Consider the following 21,718-nt stretch of genomic DNA (forward strand, 5'->3'; position numbering starts at 1 on the left):
GGGACAATTCATTACAGGAGGTTCCCCAGCAGAGGGACAATTCATTACAGGAGGTTCCCCAGCAGAGGGACAATTCATTACAGGAGGTTCCCCAGCAGAGGGACAATTCATTACAGGAGGTTCCCCAGCAGAGGGACAATTCATTACAGGAGGTTCCCCAGCAGAGGGACAATTCATTACAGGAGGTTCCCCAGCAGAGGGACAATTCATTACAGGAGGTTCCCCAGCAGAGGGACAATTCATCACAGGAGGTTCCCCAGCGGAGGGACAATTCATCATAAGAGGTTCCCCAGAGGAGGGACGATTCATCATAAAAGGTTCCCCGTGGGAGGGACGATTCAAGTGGTACCAAACTGTGTGCGTGTGTGAGTGAGCGTGTGTGCGTGCGCGCGCCTGTCTTTTGTTTGTGTGTTTAAACTAGTAAACTACCTCGTAGTCGTGGGAACGGATCTGTCTAAGATTAGAATGCAGCGGCCTCTTAGAGAACTTTTAAAAAAAAAAAATCACGGAACACCATTGAAGGCAAACACGGCCTTCAAGTTCCTAGATACTGTAGAGAAAGTCTCTCCGTGGTTTTTAGACGAGGGATTATTAAATCTTCCTCAGTGGGAACAGCTAGGAGAGGATCTGCGTGACGCGGAGAGACGCGAGCCTTTGCCAATGGGAACTCTGGCAATATGGTCACTTGTTAATAATCTTGTTTGATGCAGCAAGGTAAATCAAAAAACCCTTTTTGGGATTTAAAGGGGCCTTTAGAAGAAGGAAGTCAGATCTTAGAAGAAATTAAAGAGGAACGATCATGTTCTCAGACTTCAGAAAGAGTGGGAACATAATATAGTAGCCATAGTCCCCACAAGTATTGGGAGATAATTGTTTCATGATTTTCTGCATTCAAACCTAATCTGATTTCTCAACCAGGTAAAAAAAGGGTTAAAAAGTCCTGGGTGATCCTCCCTCCCCCCTGCCTGGCCTTGTCAAAGCCTACAATGGATTATAAATTACAACAGTCTTAGCGGGAAGGAGGAGGGGTAACCTGAAGAAAAGAAAAAAAAAAGGTGTCCGTTTTAAACTTAACTAACTTATTTTCTAGGATTCTTTGTTTGTTTTGTTTTTCTTTAATGCTGTATTTTTGAGCTCATAATTTTGATCCTACATACCTAGGTTAATGATTTTTTTCTTTTTGATCAGTTCTATTTTTTATTCAACTGAAGTTTTTAAACATCTGTTTCATTGCAATGAACATTTACCTATAAAGTTACAAGGCCTTTGATTTTATGTTATCTGTATGTCGTGCTGTCTAATGTCATATTTTGTCAAAACTGAGCGCTCTTAAAATTAAAATTTAAAAATGGATCCAAATACTTTTATTCACGTGATTTAAAAAGGTTCAATTTATATTGGGTAAACTAATAAAAGTAAAATATCTTTGAAAATAACTTACAAGTCTCCAGGTGGTCAAACTAATGAAATGTTATTGTTAAACAATGTCTAATATCAATTGCTTCTAGGACTTTTCTTCAGCAGGAAAGAGGCAACGGATCCTGTTCAGGACACTTGTCTGATATCTTGGTTTTTATAAAATAAATAAATTGGAGTTAACATGTATGGGATTACTCAAATGTGTTTGTAGAGACGTCTGGTTAATTTACAAAGTTAAAATGCTAATTGTTAAATAACATCAAGTACTTTTAACTTCTTAAATTACATGGGGTATCATACTTAAACATTCTTGGTGTTTTCATAGGTTGGTAAATAAAAAGAAAAAGGAAATGTTTCTGAGTAAGAAAGTCTGTGTGTAAGTAAAGGACAAGTTTCAACAAGTCTCTTAAGTTTTATTCTTTAGAACAATTAGTCTTAAAAATTGGGGTGTATACAATTATGGTTAAACAACTGTTAAAGTATTGTACTGTGTTACAGAGTCTAAATTTTTCTTTAAAAACTAAATTTGGTAAGAAAAAAAGGTGTCAAGGTAATTGTGAAATGGTTTCTAGTTGTATATTAAATGTGTTCATATTTTTCAGGTATACAAGTTTTAAAGCAGAAAATTTATCAAGCTGCTATTCTCCAGATAAACTTGTCTGTAATGGTAATTTTAAGCTTATAAAGAGTAAATTTCATTGGGGATTAATTTCTATCATTTAGTGTTCTATTAGAGGACCTGTTATCAATAGGATATATATAAAATTGGTTATATTTTACATTGAGATAAAAAATTTCAAATGTAAATGTATTTCTAAACATTAGAGCCTGACTTGTTTAAAGGTTAATTTTGTGAAACATGAAAATATTTTGCCACTTTGACACACAAAAGGAAAGTTAAAAGCTCTCTCAGCCTTTCTTTGATTCATGTTTTAGATACAATGTTAAATTGTGTTAATTATAAAGTTTGTATAGACTCAGGAAACAGTATATATAAACTACTTAATGATATTTAAGGAAGAAGCAAAGATCAACATCAGAATTAGAACACTTAAGATCTATAAAGAGTCACGCCTTACCTGAGATAAGGCTCTCCCTCTCACCTTACTACATGTTAGAGTGACTCCAAAATAAGTCAGACTTCAGCTTATTTAAAGTTATAATCAAAAGATTGGTTCTTGTTGTAAAATTACTATGATCTCAAATAGGAAATATAATGTGGTTCTCAGTCAAAATTCAAGATAGCTATTATACAAGCAGAATATATTTTTACTCTTGCTAATTTCATTTTATAAAACTGTTACCTGTTAATGTTTTGCAGAAGTAGCTGCTTCAAGTACATGCAACCTAGGTAACTTATGATAATAAGCCATCACCTATAGAACAGATAGTGGTAACTTCCAGAACTAATGCAGACTCCAGTTAGATAAAAGGGTAAATAACTGTAAAGTTATGAACATTAAAGTTAAAGCCCAGTACTCTCACTCTATGACTGGTAAAACTGGCTTGCTGGATGATTAAGATCAAACTTAGAGATTGGAATTAAATACAGAAGGCAAGATAGGCCAGTATTTGGATCTTTTGCCCTCAGTCAGCCTGAACCCAGGGAATAAGAGGACTTCTCTAAGGAGTGCTGCAACTCTGGGTCACACAACCTCCTGATCAAGGAGATTGTTGAGACTAGAGGATCCTGGACACCCAGCAAAACAGTAAAAACCAAAATATAGCCATTCTTGGGCATTTAAGAGAAATAATAATTAAATATAACTTAAGATGTACACTTATGTTAGTCCACTAGAATAAAGACTGGAAGCTACAAATGAAAAAAAGATTCTTCAGCAAATGTGCCTGATAACAATCAAGAGAAACTGCCAGAGTCAGAAGTTTTTAGTCAGTTTAAGGCCTACAGATCTTCCTAAGCTACACAGGTAGACTTAATCTATGTTTGCTCGTATGATTACCTAGCCCTAAGTAACAGAAATATAGAGCTCTCTACTAAACACAGGTTATACCAATAAAGGGATATTTTACACAATCAGATGACTTAAGTAGCTTAACTATATTTTTTGGGATATCTATGACATTAAGAGTTAAATGTTGTGTTTACATTCCTGATAACCTGGACTATGTTAAAGTTCCCAAATAAAGGCCTTGTCCTTTCCAGCCTTTGCTAGGTCTAGTTATGGGAACAATTTCTCAGTTCTTCCACCTCCTGGTGAAAGATTGACTTCTGTCATTTTCATGATACTCAGTGGCATGTTCCAGATGCTGCAACATTTACTTTGTACTAATTTCATTTCAGTACTCATGTCTTTTTGTTCTTCTATCATAGAAGCACCCACCCCCAGATGACTTTACAACCTGCTCCTCCCCAACCAGACTTCTACCTCGGACCCCTCGATTGACCCGATTTTTAAAAAAGGAACTCCAAACTGCTTGCCCCTCACTGCCCCCTTTCAGCTTCGAAGCAGCCAGAACGACCGACGCCCCCTTTTCCTTGAAGCAGTTGGGAGTTCCTATAGCTAAAGCGGGGAATGAAGCCAGAATTAAGGACAGGTAGTTAGTGTAGAAATAGGGAATCGGGTCAATTCGAGGAAATGAAGCCATGAAGCCATCTGCCTTTACAAATGTCAAGGATCTCCGGAGCCCATTGATTACCAAATTTACCTGCCTATAGGGGATGTAGGGTGCGCTCACTTCTCGGGACTTTTGAAATATCAGCTTTCTCCCTGCCGGGAGAAGTCTGTATTATTCCCTTTAAACAATCCAAACTATGGTCCTTACTCAACAGTACCAAATGATTAAACAAACTGATAACCGAGGCAGGATGGACAAATGGATATAAGATTCTATCCATGATAAACAAAAAGGGGGAATAGAGGAGACCTTCAGGTCCCCTAAAGATAAACTTTCTCTTTGTCTCTTTGTTTGGGTTTTTTTTTTTTTTTAACTCTGGGTAATAAGGGTAACCCGGTGCTTTACTGGAGCTGCGGCTCAGTTTGTGTGTTTCCACGGAATAAACTAACTTACAACCTCTTTTTAGTCTCTTAGGAGGAACAGTTCAACTATGTAACAAAACAACTGCTTCTCTCAATTGTACTTCAGATTTGTGCTATCTCTCAATGTTAAAATGCTTCTAGGTTCCTGCTGGCAGACTTAATGTGTGTTCCTACCTTCCTACCAGTCCCAGTCTCTGTTACAGATGATGAATTGCCAGTATTGCTTTCCAGAAATAAGAGGGACTTTGGAATCACCGTAGCAGTCATTACCACCATAGTTGCATCAGCAGCAGCAGTCGCCGCAGCAGCTGTAGCCTTGACGACATCAGTACAGTCAGCAACTAAGCTTAATGAAGTGGTCCAGCGGACAGCTACTGCTCTGTCTACTCAACAAACAGTGCATCAACACCTAAAAGCAGGACTACTTTTGGTGAACCAGCGTGTGGACTTACTTCAAGAACAAATGGACCTTTTACAAGAACTGTTAAGCGTGGGGTGTATTTATCATCTGCCGGGACTGTGCATTACACCTGTAGCTTATCATAATCTTAGTTATGCAGCAAATTTGTCTAAAATCATATCTACTCAGCTACGTGCCAATTGGTCTTATAAATTTGATAATCTTACTGCCATTCTTAGATCACAAATTGTTAGCCTTAATTCTACTAGAGTTAATGTAGCCCCTATATCTGAAATGCAAAATTGGTTATCTTCTTCCTTCAGTTTTGTAAAGCAATGGGCAGGAATGGGAGCATTGTGTGTGCTAATGATTATTGCAATTATCTTCCTCACACGCTTTATCATGCGTATACACCAAGTTCATGCCAGAGATCGCATCATTTTCCATCAAGCCCTGATGGCCTTAGAGGCTGGCAGCTCTCCTCAAGTCTGGCTGAGCATGCTGGATCGGTAGTCAACGACAGGTAAGGAAGGAGGTAACCGCGTACCGACCTAAGACAGGAGCTGTAGCATGCTCTACAGTTATCCGATGACGGGTAAGGACGATGGTTGACCACTCCGCCTAAGACAGGCACGATCCCAAGCCAGCATTCTTTTAATAAATAAAAAAGGGGGAGCTGTCGGGGTACTGCAGGCCCCCAGCCCTTCGGCGTGGCCAAGATGGCGCCTGGCAAGGTGCCAAGGAAGTGCTGAGAACAAAACCAGGTACCTCCAGCAGACTAATACTCTCTGCCAACAAGTGGCGTATTTTGAGGAAGTTAATGTGATTGGCCATGGGTCCTCGTGGACACTGCATGATTGCTATATCCACACTATTGTGCTCCATTACTGTCCATGCTTTCCCCTCGTGATCTATAAGCTGATTGGTTGTTGTATGTAATGTAAGGCGCTTGCAAGAGCGGCCCGCCGCTGCTGGCCAGCCAGAAGAAGCAGACTGCAGAAAATAAAGAACTTGCCCTGATCCGGTTTCGTGTTTCTCTGCGGGCAGGGGACACGATAACATGGGTACCTGAACTTCCTGCTGTTGGTGAATGTAAGTGCCCTGCACAGGTTCCAGGTGCACCCGTGGCCACCTACCTAAGCCCACTGGGATGGGCACACATTCAGTTGGAGACTGAGAGCTACCCCCTCCACTTCTGAGTGGGCTGCAGTGCACCCAGGCTCAGTGGAGTGCACCTCAATTTCTGTCCCATGAAGACTGGGTAAGTTTCTGCCCCTGCTCCTGCTGGGCAAACAAATGATACCCACTACATGACCTGAGGTGCCCCACAACCAGCTGACCTGTGGATGTTCTCGGCATTGAAATTACAATATGAAATTTGAATATCATTCACCCCAACACCCAAATCTCTTTAATATTCAAAAATTTTGAATTCAACAAGATAGTACAAATGGATAATTCCAGACCTGGCCTTGTGTGACGGACGGGTCAGGTAAAAATGCCAGCATATCAAAAATCATCCTACATATTTAATTTTAGAATGTGCTTGTGGAAACCAGTGGATTCATACCATTGGCTTTACATATGATGAATCTGAGATTCCAAGAAAGGAGATGATGTAGTTCACACACCACGTAGATACTGAAGCCAGAGTTAGAATTCTGGCTGCTGAGGGTTTCCTCTATTCAATTACATGAGACCATTCCTTTCCGAAACTGTTTCTCATCCTTCCATTAGAACACAGTCGTCTTTTCACTGGCCCTAAGACAACTGGCTCACAGCACTTTCTGACACATAATCATATTTTCTCTTATGATTTAGCTGAGCCTGTCTGACTTGGGACCTCCACTTCCTTTGTAAGCCCCAGGGACCTGAGCCATAGCAATCTTTTGTAATTCCCCCAGCACAACATCTTGTGTGCAATAAAAATATTTACTTATAATTATTATTAAATAATAAGTCAACTGCAAGTTATACCTCTGAGGAAGCCTTGGAAATTGAGCACACAAGTGTACCAATTTTGTAAGGCATAATTTTTATCACAGTATTATCTCAGACAGCAGAAGGAATCTGACTTCACTTTTCTATATACATATGAGTATCTTAGTGAATCTCAACCACCATTTATATCCACAAGAGTCTTACTAAAAAAAACTAAAAGAAAAATAGCAGAAAGTTCAGTGGAGTAGAGAGGGGAAGGTAAGTGCAGGACAGAGAAGGAAAGGGAAAGGGGAGTTCTGAGGACTAAATTAGTGCGAATTATATTCCATGCTTTTGTAATTATGTCAAAATAAATCCTACTGTTGTGTATAAATACAAAGAAACATTTTAAAACACTTTACCTCAGAGCAGTGACTGCATCTGTATGGTAGAGCACATCCTTAGCAGGCAGGAGGCCTGGGATTCAATTTCAAGCCTGCCCCCTGCCAGTCCCCACACACATCATGCTTACTGTTCATCCACTCTTACTCATTCCTTTCAAATAGAGTGACTTTTGTATTTTTCTTTGCTTATTTCAAAGCCTAAACTTTGTATCAAGATACAGAATGGAGGAGTGAGAGTCAACATTCATTTCTCTTTGCTGTGATGTGGAGAAAACACCCAGTCCTAATTTGTTAAGTGGGACATTGGCCGTGGGTTTTATTGTGGATAAGTCTTATCAAGCTAAGAAGTATCTCTTTTACTCACAGTGAGACAGAAGAGAACCAACCACCTTATGTACCACTCTACCCAACTTTGCCAACACCACCCAGTCAACAGGTTGTCCCCCCAGCCCCCTTGTCCTCAGAAGCAACAGATGCTGGCTCCTGAACATCAGCTCCTCCTTCCTCCTCAAGTCATCTGTGCCATAGGCTTCCCCAGAACCAGACTCCTCCACGCCTGAGACCAAGATGCAAAATCACCCAAGACCAGAACCATGACCAAATGAGAGCTCTCCAGATGCCCCTATGAAGGACTAGAGGACTTGCCTTTGTTGATCAGGAGGGAAACGTCCAAGGGAAAACACAATTTTGTGTACCAGTCTTTCACCAGTACTGATCTGTTGAATTGGAAAAAAATTATATTCCCTCCTACATGAAGAAGCTCCAAGCCATGATTGACCTGAGGGAGTCCATTATCCATACCAACCATTGACTGCCTCCAGCTCCTTCTAACTATTTAATAGGGAGGAACACAGATGAGTGACTAAAGCAGGATTAAAATGACTAGAGGAACAAGCAGGAACAAGCTCCAGATGCCCATGACAGCATTCAAGCCTATGCCCAGATTCAATTTCTGGACACCGACCCAAGGATCCCCGAAAAAAGGAAGATCTTCTAAATATAAAAGGATATCAAGGATAAAAGGGGTAATAATTCTGACTTAATCTCCCCCACAGTTCTAAAGTTATGTAACAGAAAGTAAAGGAAAAATGTAATGTGATTATCATGAAAATCATTGCAATTAGGCACCAACTTAGTCCTTAAAATAATTTCTAGAAGCTCAGATACAACTATTGAAAAATATAGGGTCATATTCACATTACTTCAGGGAAATAAAAAGAAACGTGTTAATGCAAATTACATGTAAGTTAGAATTGACTTTTCTTATACCTCCAATTAATACTAGAGGAAAAATTGAAAATAAGGAGTACAGAAGTAGAGATTTCCTGTCAAGCTGCAGGAGGAGAAAGAAAGCATAGACTCTTGTCTGTGGTTGTTCTCTCTCAAAAATACAGACTGCCAACATAAAGCTTGATGGGCTAGTCATCTAAGTAAACTGCAAATGCTAATATCTTTATAAATAAGCATACCCACATGTAGTATTGTAATTTATCATCATTTCTCCCTTCTTATCAGGAAAGACAAGGGAAAAATTATCCATTGTCTTTCCTTTTGAATAATTACTAGAATTTCTTTAGAAAATAAAGTAACCAAATAATAGTCCATGTATCTCTAGATACAGATGCATGTTTAGAAATAACATGATAAATTTAAGTATTTCAGGATGGTAATATGGTTTCCTTCATATTACTCTCATATAATTTTAACAAAAGAAGCATTAGTTATTCATAATTAGTTATTCATAATTTGAACTTCTTCAAATATTGAATAGTAATTTTTATTTAGAATGAGAAAATACAATTTTATACTTTAAACAATTGAGGAAGTAGTTTAGAGAACTTATTTTAATTAAGAAAAGCAATTCATATAAACACTTGCCCACAAATAGGAAAAGTACTAGTAGGAAATCAGTGTAAGGTGAAATGTAAACTACAACATGACCTTAGCATGTGTATCCTGCATATATTAAGGATGACCTATAAAGTTTTTATTTTTCATTTCATAGGATCCAATTCATGTACATTGATAAAAGGTATTTTCCATTTGAAAGTAAACATCTCCCTTTTCTGGAATTTTTATTAAATCCAGAAAACTACAGATTTGATTGAATCAAGCTAAACAACTTCAGTTCACCATGTAGATATGTGTGAAAGCTAATCAGTAGGTTCCAGAAATAGCTCATCAGAGATTTGAAAATCTTTGAAATAAGGATTTCATTAATTAAACATTTTTCTCTTAATTATGCTCTTTATTTTAATATTAGAATACTTAGGACTTGTAAATATTTGATTAATAATTGGGAATATATTGATGAGTATTACATATTTGCTTCATTATTATGTACAGTATTGTTCAAGTTTTGTGTGTATATTTTGTATTTTCTTTACCCTCATAATTTTAATGTGGTTTTCTTGAGGATAAATATTAATCCAAATAAAACTTACACATTTCCACAGTACTCATGACAAGACTCAATATACAATAAAAACAAATGTAGAAGTAACTTTTTATGTCAATTCAAAACAAAAATGCTACTTTCTTTTCTTCTACGCTGAATTTAAAAAACTGCAAAGGATTGCATTTATGTGTCTAGCTCATAAGTTAAATCTTACCTATGAGATTGAGTTTTTTCATAATTCTGGAAAATTATGACATTTATATTATGAGATTCATATTATGAAAACTACCAAAATTAAATATTTTAAAAATCAATAAAGATTTAACATGAAAGAATAACTACAAAACCATTAGACTTATAAAACTTATTTCTGGTACTTACACATGGATCTTCATAAAAATCTTCTAAAGAGTTATATATTAAAAATGCAAACAAAAAAATTAAGGCATTTTAGCAATAACTGATTGCTGCCATCCCAAATGTCATGATAATCTGAATAAAAGCAATATTCTTTGTAAAAATATACACATATTTTTAATCAAAATAAACACTGGCAAGTAAACCTACTTACAGATAAAGGTTTCTCAAAGTGATAACAGCAGTTCTAACAATTAAAAATTTACAAGTATATTTCTGAAAATGTTAGTGGAATAATATCTGTGATTATGTTAAGAAATTTGTTGTGGAAACCTTTTAATTATTTATAGTAATTTTTAGATTACTTTTGTTAACCCCAATCATTTTCTTCTGCAAAGGAAAAAATAACTAAACCAATAAATGATAGATCAGTCACGACATATCACAGTCAAGGGTAATTCCATGACCACAGCAGGGTGAGCTCACATTGTACCTCAGAGTTGCCTGTGTTCCTAATTTCTCACTCTGAGACATCAAGTTTACCTACCATGTGACAATTCTACCAATAGACACAGACATGTGGTCTCTTTTTAGAAAGTTTTTCAGAGTTCATGTCACTGGTATAACAGCAATGAGATAGCTCTGGACATAAATGAAACAAAAGGCAACTGTGTTCTAGTAGAAATGTTCAACTGTCTTTGGATCTAAGCTTCAAACCTTTCAATTAATTCCTGAAGAGGTGCTAATGCTTGTTGACCAATCAGATTGAACTCAATGAAAAATAAAATTGTTAAAGAAGCATTGAGTCATGCTTCCTCTAGCTGTTCACATTAATAAAGCTTATTTTGTAGCATAGAATGAGAAAGGGCCACTTAGAGAACTTACTGGGTAGATACAGAAAACCAAACAAAATATTAATTTATTCTTGAAGTGAAGGAGGTAGACTTTCAGGAAAGGATACTACTTCTGAAAAACAAGATTAAACTTTTCTGGAAGTCAGGAAAAACAAGACAATATTATCTCTGATTAAAATATTATTTCTATGAAAAATGCATGCTATAAGAAGTAGATTCACTATTTTAGGCACACTCAAGTGTACACCTTTTGAGGTATAATTTTTAGGTATCCTTTTAATTACTATCTAGACATTTCTTGATAGAGAGCAAAATAGTGCTTATATTGGCTACAATTTTTATTATTCTTTATTTTTTAATATTACTACTACTTTTATTTGTCAGTTATTTAGTTCTTTCTAAATTATTGTATGTTGTATTATATCCATCATACTACATAATATAGAAAATAATATAACAACTTCTATGAGGTTTTATATTAAGTTTTAATTCAGATTATTTATTACAATTTTGAATAATGCATATGTGCTATAGTTGCCTCAATGAATTAAAACACTTTCAATTAATGAAAATATTTGAAATCTATTTCCTACAAGAAACAAAATACATGTTAAATATTTACTACTTCAGGGCTTTACCAATTCATTCCACTTAGTAAATTATAAAATAATGACATTGCCATTGTTGTGATTCAATGATTATGTCCCTGGAGTTATCAATGAAGGTTACAAAACAGGCAGCACCAATTGCCAATGAAATTTGGTGTTTGCATAAGGATCTATACTGAGTCACAGGAGGATCAGGAAAGTCCTTTGTCTGAAATAGCTTACACACTTTCTATCAACACATGCACCTCCCTAAATAGTGACGAAATAGTGACATTAAAATTTTTGCTTTCTTCTAAATTTGACTTGAATTTGACTGAGTTTAAGCATCACCTCTGTACTCTGCAATTAGAAAATGACTAATAGAGGAGCCGCCGCCAGGGGAGGAGGGGCGCCGCGGACTTGGCTAGCACAGGTGCAGGGTCCCCTGTTGGTGGGGGAGGCAGAGGATGGAAACAAGTATGCACTGGTCAAGCAGGTGGCGGCGGCGCCAATCTCAGTCCCTCTTGTGCACAGAGGGCAGGCACCCCAAGCGCGGCACCCCACAACGGCCTGCTCTCGCTGCCCGACCTGGGGCTACTCAAGCTCTCCTCTCCTGGGCACAAGCGTATCGTCCAGTCCATCGGGCTGGTCATCACCACGCCTATAAGCACACAGTTCCTCTACACCAAGGTGGCGGCCAGCAAGGAGCAGGAGTTCCCCGAGGGCTTTGTCAAAGTCCTGGAGGACTTGTACAAGCAGAACCAGTGTGGGGCGGGTTCGGCAGCCGCAGGGGGACTCTTGGCATAGCAGCGGGCGCCGCACCCCAGGCGAGCTGGCCTTGGCGCAGGTCTACACGAACCGAAGCAGCTATGCGGCTGGTGCCAGCGATGCTGGGGGTGCTGCAAAAGTTGCTTTAGCCTCCTAGCCCTTTCCCTTTCCACCGCCGCCGCTGCCCCGCAACACCCGCGCCTGGCTACGCTGAAGGAAGAACCACAGACGGTGCCCGACGTGCGTACCAAGATTCTGGAAGAGCCCATCCACATGGGTAGGCAACGTATCAAAGTGTAGAGCTAGGGATGGCGGCAACCCAATCCTCGCCTCCAAGTGCTGGAGCGCATCTGGCGCCTGGAGGAGAAAGTGAAGAAATTCAAGAGCCAGAATACCGAGTTGGTGTCCCCTCAAACCCGCAATCCTGCGCGAGCAGGTGGCGAAGCTCAAGCAGAAAAGTCCTCAGCCACGTCACCCGCGGCTGCCCGCTGCTGCCCAGCTCCAGGTGCCCGCGTACTGAGCAGGATCATGGGGACGCATGAGCGGCTCCCTCCTCCAGGGGTGGGATCGTGGGGGGAGGGGCGGCCGTGGGCGCCCGAGACTCGGAAAAGGTGCGGCAGTGGCGAACCCCTCTCCGAGGGTGCCCATGATTTGGAGAGGACGTGGTCGCCAGGAATATTCTCGAGGGTGCCCAGAACTCGGGGAGGGCGCCCTAGACTTCCACAAGCTGAACCCCTGCTCCTGAGTGCGTGACACCCCCATCCCCTCGCTGCTTATGTCCCAGGGGCGCAGCCGCCCTGTGTTGCCATATCCGCGCGCTTCGATGATCGCCCTTTCGTACACTGTCGCCCTTTGGTACACTGCAGCCCCTTCCTACACACCGCAGCCAAAGGGGGCTGGCTCCTTGGGGCATAGCCTCCAGCCTGTCTTCTCTTTTACTTCTTTTTGTTGTTGTTGTTTGCCTTTGGAAGAAAGAACAGAGTGTTCGATTCTGCCCTATTTATGTTTCTACCTGGGAAAAAACAAATGGTTGTGTGTGCGTGTGCTTTCTTGTGTTGGTTTTTTAAAGAACTCGGAAGAAGGGGGAAAAATAGGACTCTTTCCTTCCTCTCACTACTCCCCTCAGTCCTTGGACACACCCCTGCACTTCTTGTTTGGTTTTTGTTTTGCTAAGAGTCCGCATTCCTGTTTGTAATCCTTCCTTAGCACCTCCCAAAGGAAAATGACAATTAATTTGTGTAGTCAGTAATAACAAGGCTAATTTACAGAATACTTATTTGAAAACATTTCTTGAATATCCTATTGAGGTAACTGTAGAGGACTATTTTTATAATCTAAATTATTATATACATATGTGATGGTAATTCTACCATTAGAATTTTTAATTATTGTAAATACCAAACTTGATATATTAAAAAAGCTTAACACAAAGGTAGCAGTCTGTTCAGTTAATTGGATCCTTCTGTGCTAGTAGAACATGATTTGTAAAATATAGCACTAGTCTATTTAATATGCATATAGTCTCCCAAATAGTCAACTGCTAGGTAAGTTCAGCTTTAGCTTTGATCACAATTTTCTGTGTGGAACAGACATGTCAGAGGCAGCCAATACTGGGTAAGGAGAAAAGGCAAAGAACATCAGTTAACAGGACTGTTATTCACATCCTCACTAATTCCAGTATAACTGAGAGTGAACTTTAAACACATAGCTGATAAGTATGAAATGAATGACAGTTAAATATGGATGCTAGAACACAATAAACAGAAGAAAATGTAAACAGTAGAACAATGATTTTAAGAAAGCATTTAATTTCAGAAAATGATGCTCTATGTTACATCAAGAACAAATATAAATGTCACCCTATATTATAGCTTATTAGAGAGTCACATAGTAAAATAAATGAATATTAGTAAATTGTGTGAAAGCCATGAACAATGGCATGATTAATCATAGTTCTCTATCTCAATTGTTATATCTGAGTTAATGACACTTTTATTTATTTTTGGCAGTAGTGTTATAATAAGTGAATTTAAATATTACAGCTATCTATGATGGTTTTATAATATTTAAATTGTTGAACCAGAGAATCATCCCAAATCTTTCCATTTAGTCACCCTTTCATTATATGAAAGGCTTCTTACATCAAAAGTAATCTTTAAACTTTAGACATGATTATTAAAATTAACATTGAGCAATGTGTGTTTCAAATAAAGATAAAATGCTTGTTATGAATTTATACATATTTTTCCTTTTTGCAGAAAATGCCCAAGATGTGAAATAATTGAAGCCATCAAATTCAGGGCAATCATTTTTTTTTAATATTCTAAGCTCATCAACAACTTTAAACCTGGAGGTGGCCGCTTTGACCTCCTAGTAAGTCACTGCTATTTGACCACTTGTACCAATTGTGATTCAACTATCCCATCATTTTGCACAAATACTCTAGGAAATTTACTCATCATATTAACAAATAAATCTTCTTTGTGAAATTGGTGTCCAATATAACAAATGAGTAATAAGCTGAATTATTAATGATATTGATACCGCTTTTTACCCGGTGACGAGTCCTGCTTCCTCAGGTGTTGAAGTATAACGCCGGAGAAGCACGCCGAGGCAAATGTAGAGTGGAAAATGCAGCTTTATTAAAGAAAAGGAAAAGCAGACTTCTCCCGGGTGGAAGAAGGGGACCCAAAGGCGGAATCCGTGGGATGAGCAAATCTCGTTCTTTTTATGGGTTTCATTCTCCCATTCTTTCCCCTTATCTCTTCCCTTCCTGCCTGCGGGATTAGGCCTGGTTTTGAAATGTAAAAAGCGAAAAGCGGATGGGGCAGAGGGAGGGTCAAGGTGTCTCAGACAGGCAAGGGCCCAGGGGGCATTGATTAGCACCTTCTTGCCTGTAGTCTCTGACAAGGGCAGGTAAATCTGGTTATCAATGGGTTCTGCAGGTCCTTGACATTCCATTCTCCCATTGCAGTCTCCAACTTCCAGAGGCAGATGACTTGATGGCCTCTATTTTCTTGATCTGACCCGATTTCCTATTTCTACACTAACTGCCTGTCCCCAATTCTGGCTTCAATATGAACTATCCTACATCTAGATATTTATTCTTTTCTTGAAAAAGTACATCAAACAAAGTAACAGGTTCCAAGAATAAAATAAAAAGTACCTCAAAGGAAAACAGAACACACAAAAAAGAACTGAAGGAATCATAATTTGTTGCATAATTATAAATTGCATAACATAGCATTTGATTGGACCCTATTTTTCAAAGAAATCAGTATGCAGGCAGATCTTTGGAAAGCACATCTCATACATGTTATGCTTGATCTTACTCTCCCAAGGTCTATATTATCTTTCTTTAAAAAAATTGTAGTCGTAGATGGACACAATAACTTATTTCATTTATTTATTTTTATGTGGTGCTGACGACTGAACCCAGTATCTCATGTGTGTTAGGTAAATGCTCTACCACAGAGCTTCAGCCTCAGCCCCTATGATATTGCCTTTTTAAGGTGGAACTTTTAAATTTCCAAAGATTTCCTTAATGTTTATATTTTGAAATGTAGAAAGGGAGGAGAAAAATAACAAGATTTGGTTAACAAAAATATTCTGCAGTGCATTTTTCTTATACTACCAATTCCTTTCATTTGGAACAAACTTTGCAATATAAATATAGATATAGATATATACTTTTTAAAACTTAAAAATCAGGGCTGGGGAGATAGCTCAGCTGGTACAGTGCTTGCCTCGCAAGCACAAGGCCCTGAGTTCGATCCCCAGTACCACAAAAAAAAAAAAAAAAAAAAAAAAAAAAACTGAAAAATCAAATTTAAAATTTAGGATCATTATTACTAAAAAAAAACAGACTTGTTGACTTGTGGATAAAAGATGTGAAAGAGCTGAGATTCTATCATAGTTGTTATAAAGGTAATGACTGAAGATTAAGTTTCCTTTATTACATGGATATTTATTTCTCAAGACCTATAAGCCACTTACAAACAATTCTATGGTTAGGGTTAGGGTTTGTGATGACTATGCACATATGTTCTGTCTGTCACAGGTCAGTCATGCTATAGATCAATGACAGTGCCTGACATTAGTGAAATGGGAAGATTTTTCTAATTTTCAAACATTAAATATATGGCTTCTTGATGGTAATGAGGAGATACCAAAACACATGACTAGATAAGCCATCTGTAGAAACAGATGACTTTATCCATTGTGGAATTAATTATTAGCTACATTAGAGCATAATTTTAAATATATTTAAAATTTAAACTATAAAGTCAATATGGATGACCGCATAAATTTCAAAAACTATTCAACAATGTAATTTAAGACCTTTAACTAAGCATTTAATTTAAAAATCTTTACCATAAAGCAAAGTAGAAAGATATTTGTCATAGTCTAACCATTTGTAGCAAAGTAAAATGACTTTCTCTGCTGGGAAGAAAAAATGATTTCTCTATTCCATGGTTCAAAATGTACATTTCATGAGGCAAGGAGCAAGTACTTTGAAGTCATTTGAAGAAAACTTTAATTTGTAAGGGAAACAAGCATTTTATTTTATTTTTATGATTTGTCATTCTTAGATGATGAAACCTGATAAAATCAAGAACAACTTTCAGACATTTAGTTGAGTTTTGCTTCTTTAAGGTCAGAAAAGCCAAATCTGTCTTTTATTTTTTGTATATATCCTGCTTTTGAATACCAGCTTTTAAGCAATTGGCCTGTTAAGAATGGGGTGCTGTACTTAATGAGAAAAAAATTATGGAATAAATAAACAACAACAAAATCCTTATTTATGAAGTAAATACACATTCTGCTGGCAGGAAGTCATAGATGAAATCTGTATGTGAAAGCCAGGGGGAGTCAAGTTTCCATACAGAAATTTTTCATATTTTATGACACAACTTGTTTCCACCCAATGGTAAAAAGTCTCATCTTTATTGGCAGGTACTATGTGAAGAATAGGAATTTGATAAAGATAAGTGACTCAACTGATTATTGACTTGTTTTCTCATTCCTACATAATAAATGTCACTTTTTATAGGCAGTAAAACTATAGATTTCAAATCATCTCTATTGTAGGTTGCATAATTTTGGAATAAATTGCTACCCTTACTCCTGCAATATTTGCAATTAATGTAGACATTTTAAAACAAGATCCCAAGAACAGTCTCAGGAGAAGTATGACACATTTTTACAGAAAACACTGGACAGAAAGATTTTGTTCCATTTAGTCTTGGTCTGTTGTTTGTTTTTATTCACCTGTAATTCAGTGGAAAATTTCCTTACTGTCAATATCAGCAGGAGATTATTTAATTAAACCAGTTTGATGTCTGGCAGAAGCACCATATTTGTGAATACACAAAACGTGATGGAGATGTACTTTTTTGGAACCCAAGTATCTGAAACAACATTTTTCCTAGAGAAAGTTGCTTGCATATTTTGTTAGGGGAAAATATAGTAGATATAGATTTCCCACTTGACAAAGAATTTTTAGTGGAAAGAGTGAGGGGTACTCCATTCTTTTCAGGGGGATAATTTTCTTCTTTATTTCATAGAAATTATTGGCAAGAGTTACAGTTGATCTTTCAGGCTCTAATTTCTTAGGAGATGTCAGTGTCTCTCACTGGAACATATCTCTTAAAGAAAGAGACATAGTCTCATTCATTCTTACATTTCTATACCTTAACACAATATATCTCAAATTTTTGGAGACCAAAAATTAAATTAATCTTGCCTTAAAATGGCACATAAGAAAAGTACAAATATGATGATAAAACGTGAAACTACTCCTTGTGCTAGTAAAGGGAATTCTAATGGCACATGCGAATTTGTACTACAGTGGTCCTGACAGAAATTCTACCAGTAAGTTGCTATGGTGCCTTTAACGATGAACTTTAATCAATAATCTAAATAATAGAATAAGGTTATGGTCAGTGACTTTGGAAATGAATCATCCAGAACACAGAATCATTTCAAAATCAGCAAAATCCAGCACCAACTGGCGGCTTCTTCTCACTGACCCTGCCTTCAGGATACATGCCCATCTGAATGGGTGTGTCGCACCACAAGAAAAGCGGGGCCCGCTTTGGTGACTGGAGAAATCATTCCTAATTTTCAGTGGACTTCCTACCATCCAAGGCTGGTCTCAGGCTAGGCCCACTTTCTACAGTGCCGAATCTACTCAGCCCTGGGACCAGGCAAGACTCAACCTAGAGCCCCCATACAAAACGGTGTTACTTCTCCTGTACAGCAATCACATCTAGCTGCTTCTCGTCATAGCATTCTCTCTAATAAATATCCTTATGATTTTTGAAAAAGGATAGTTGGTATAGGCCATGATCGTTGCCTTGCTAATTCAAGGACGGAGGTTCATCCGGATCAACACTGTACATAAACCGATACTGCATTTTACACAAGAAACTGTGCTTCAGGGAGGCGGTGGGCTGCACCGTCCTGTCGTTGGATTTCTTTCCTCTTTCTCTCTTGGCTCCGGCAGTGGCCAGAGCAGCAGCTCAGAATGTCCTGGCCACCCGCTCGGTGCTCCACGTGCCCTGATGGCCCCGCCTGCCAGCCTGCGCCCGCGCCCAACGGCCACAGTGGGCGCCTGTCGCGAGCGCCTCCTCATAACGGCAGCGAGGGCACCGGGAGCCCAGCCAGGAGCCCAGCCTTACCGTGCCCAGGAGGCCAGCAAGGGAGACCCAGGGACGCCACGAAGATGGTTGGCAAGCAGAGGATCCAGCTGGCCAAGAAGCACGGCAAGAACAGGATGTCCTGCAGCGCGGGTGGTCCCAAGACCTCGCAAAATGTGCCTGAAGGGAAGACGACAGTAAGACCCTGGTTATTGGCTCTTTTCATTTATTTTTCTGTCCGTGGCTCTTCAATTTTCCAGATTATTCAGAGTGTCAGGAAGGGCATGTGAAGTCACTTACCTTAAGATGTTTCCATTATGTGAATTTTAACTTGAACTCATTCCTGATGTTCTCCTGGTTAAAAACAATTTACTGAAGCATCCTGCCTCAAAATGACTTCATATCATCCTTCATGTGTCAGTCCCAGGTTTTTTTCACGAGTCATTCCGGGGTTTCTAGTTAATACCACAGTGCCTTGCAAAAAGCACCATATGAATAAAGCAATAAAATTCAATTGTTTATCGTAGTGGACCCTACTTAATAAAAAGTAAGTTTTTAAAATGTGGTTATTGAGACAGAATGATGTATGAGTAATTAGATTAAATCTATGTAGACAGAATCTAGATTTTATTAACCCTAACATGTAATTGTAGTTAGCTTAATTTAAAATTTGGAATATTAAGGTTTTTATATAGGTAGGCACTTTAATACTGTCTTGAATTGAAACCACACTCGATTTAGGGTCATGTAACTGTCCTGTAATAAGATACTTATAAATGGACTACAGAACTAGTTTTACCATAACCATTGACACCTGAAATTTTTGAAAAGCTTCTGAATGTATAATATAAGCAGAGATGCTTATATATAAGCCACGTCTATTTTAATGATATTATTTCTAATTCTTTTCCTTGAATTTCACATAAGTATAATCTAAAGGCCCATTCTTAGGAAAAAAAAAAAGAAAAAACTTGGTTGATAATTTTGTAACTTGTTCAGCCACTGAGATTTCACTAAAACTACCATGGTGGAGTGAAGTCACACAAGGTTTATGTCATGTTGATTTCATTAGGATATTTTAATATATCAAAGGGGTTTACTATGCTAGACAAAATTTTAGGGAACAATACTACTAGAAATGTGTGCATCAGGACATACCATCACATCTTGAGTTCAGTGTGCCGTAAGACAGCATAGTCAGCACTTTTAATACCAAAAAAGACACATCAGCTAAAAAGTTACACTGGTTTGAAAATGCTTTTTCAAACTAATAATAATTAAAATGCCCCTATGGGCCTGAGCTATAGCTCAGTGATAGAGTGCTTGTGTCACATGTGCAAGTTACCGGGTTCGAGCTTCAGCATCACATAAAAATAAACATATTGTGTCCATCTACAACTAAAAATTATTTTTTTAAATGCCCTTATAGGTACTAGATTTATCAGTCTAGAGTGGCATTTGAAATTAAATGGATTGGATCAGTCTTTAGTCTCCCCTTGTATAATTTTATAGGTTAGGTTTGATCAGATTTTCTTGTTACCACTAGGAAGGGTGAGGGTGATAAGGCAGATTTTGGGTTTTTTGGTACTGTTGAAAACTGTAAGTCTTGGCTACACTTAGTCATAACTTGGTGCAAAAAGCCTGAACAGTGTGTGTGTGTGTGTTAATGATTAGGTAAAAGGCTGCTTATGTTTGCTTTGTGAATTGCCTCAGAATATCTCTTCTTAAACTGTTTTAACAGGAACAGAAGGGAAATTTGCTACCTAATATATACAGTTTGAACCTCATAGGGGACTTCTGACATACCTTCAAGTAATGAAGAGAGTAAAGGAGAGAGGTGGTTAAGGGTGTCTAGGAACTTAACTGCTGCAATAGGAAAGGAATTAGCTGACCTTGGACCAGCAGGATTTAAGTTGAACCATTTCCTACTTTTCTCACCCAGTAAATATATCAAGGCCTGTACTTGTTTCTCTCTTTGAAACAAGTTTTTGTTACCTAATTCTACTTTATTCTAACTTTAAAAATGAAAGTTATTGCTCTAAATTTATAGCAGGTGTCTTGCTCTTTCTTGAATCAAAGCATTCCATATCAGTCTTGCCTTTGGTTTACTAAAGATAATTGGTTTTAAGATTTTTTTATTTTTTCATGTACAGTGTTTTTAATTTGTTACATTGATATAACTGACAACTTTTTCACATATGTATAATTGCATTCCCTTTGTATTTCATGTGTAATTTGCCAATTGATGGCATTTTATATTCAGATTGGATTGTGCATATTTAGGTAATGAAAGCTGTATCCATTTGATTTATTGTTTAGATAATATTCCCTGAATATTAAAAGAAGAAATTATGCTTCTCATAAAATTATAAAGATATACTTGATGTAGACATGAAGCAGAGAGGAATTCTCCTCCTCTCTTAAGTGACCATGCTGGGATTTTTAAAGTAAAACCAGTTTCTTTGTATCTATTTTTCCAGAATAATATGCACCTTTCTTCTACCATTCCATTCATTTTTTAATCACTTTATTAAACTCATAGCTTCACTTTGCTTATTTAAACCACATAGACTTTGCAAGGCTTTCTAAATATAGTCATTGACTCATTCAATAGGTCACTCAAAATAAATTGGAAAATAGGCCTAATCACAATTTCAGTAGTTTACAGTTCACATCCCCAGAGATTGTGGACCATAGATATCCAGTCCCCCAGAAATGTCTTAAGTATTTACCATGTTTGGCAAATGGAAGCAAACCAGCAAATGTGACTCTCTTTCACTCTGGTCAAGTATATCCACAAATAATCCTGTAACAATTTTGCATGGAAACACTTTGTTTCATATCTTGTAATTACTTTTTCATTTAACTTTTTCCATTTTTTAAATTTCATACTTTGAGTGTTCCTCAATCCCTGTTTTTCCTATAGATTGTATAGCTGCTTTTCATGTGTCTCTGAATGTGCTACCAATGC

General features: G+C 37.8%; 1 protein-coding gene and 1 pseudogene across 1 annotated transcript; both read left to right on the top strand.

The window, feature by feature from the left end:
- Nucleotides 1–12,648, top strand: part of LOC124991401 (transcription factor JunD-like) — a 51,753-nt pseudogene extending 39,105 nt beyond the window's left edge.
- On the top strand, nt 12,234–19,037 carry LOC124991825 (stress-associated endoplasmic reticulum protein 1-like). Its single transcript, XM_047562629.1, has 2 exons — nt 12,234–12,245; nt 18,834–19,037. Exon 2 carries the CDS (start codon nt 18,834–18,836, stop codon nt 19,035–19,037), a length of 204 nt encoding a protein of 67 aa, XP_047418585.1. The 5' UTR covers nt 12,234–12,245.
- The last annotated feature ends 2,681 nt before the right edge of the window (nt 19,038–21,718 follow it).

The sequence above is a fragment of the Sciurus carolinensis genome, chromosome 8, assembly GCF_902686445.1.
Source record: "Sciurus carolinensis chromosome 8, mSciCar1.2, whole genome shotgun sequence".
NCBI lineage: Eukaryota > Metazoa > Chordata > Mammalia > Rodentia > Sciuridae > Sciurus > Sciurus carolinensis.

What these genes read in the sequence shown, in the direction of transcription:
- LOC124991825 (XM_047562629.1), top strand. Translation starts at nt 18,834, where the DNA reads ATGGTTGGCAAGCAGAGGATCCAGCTGGCCAAGAAGCACGGCAAGAAC.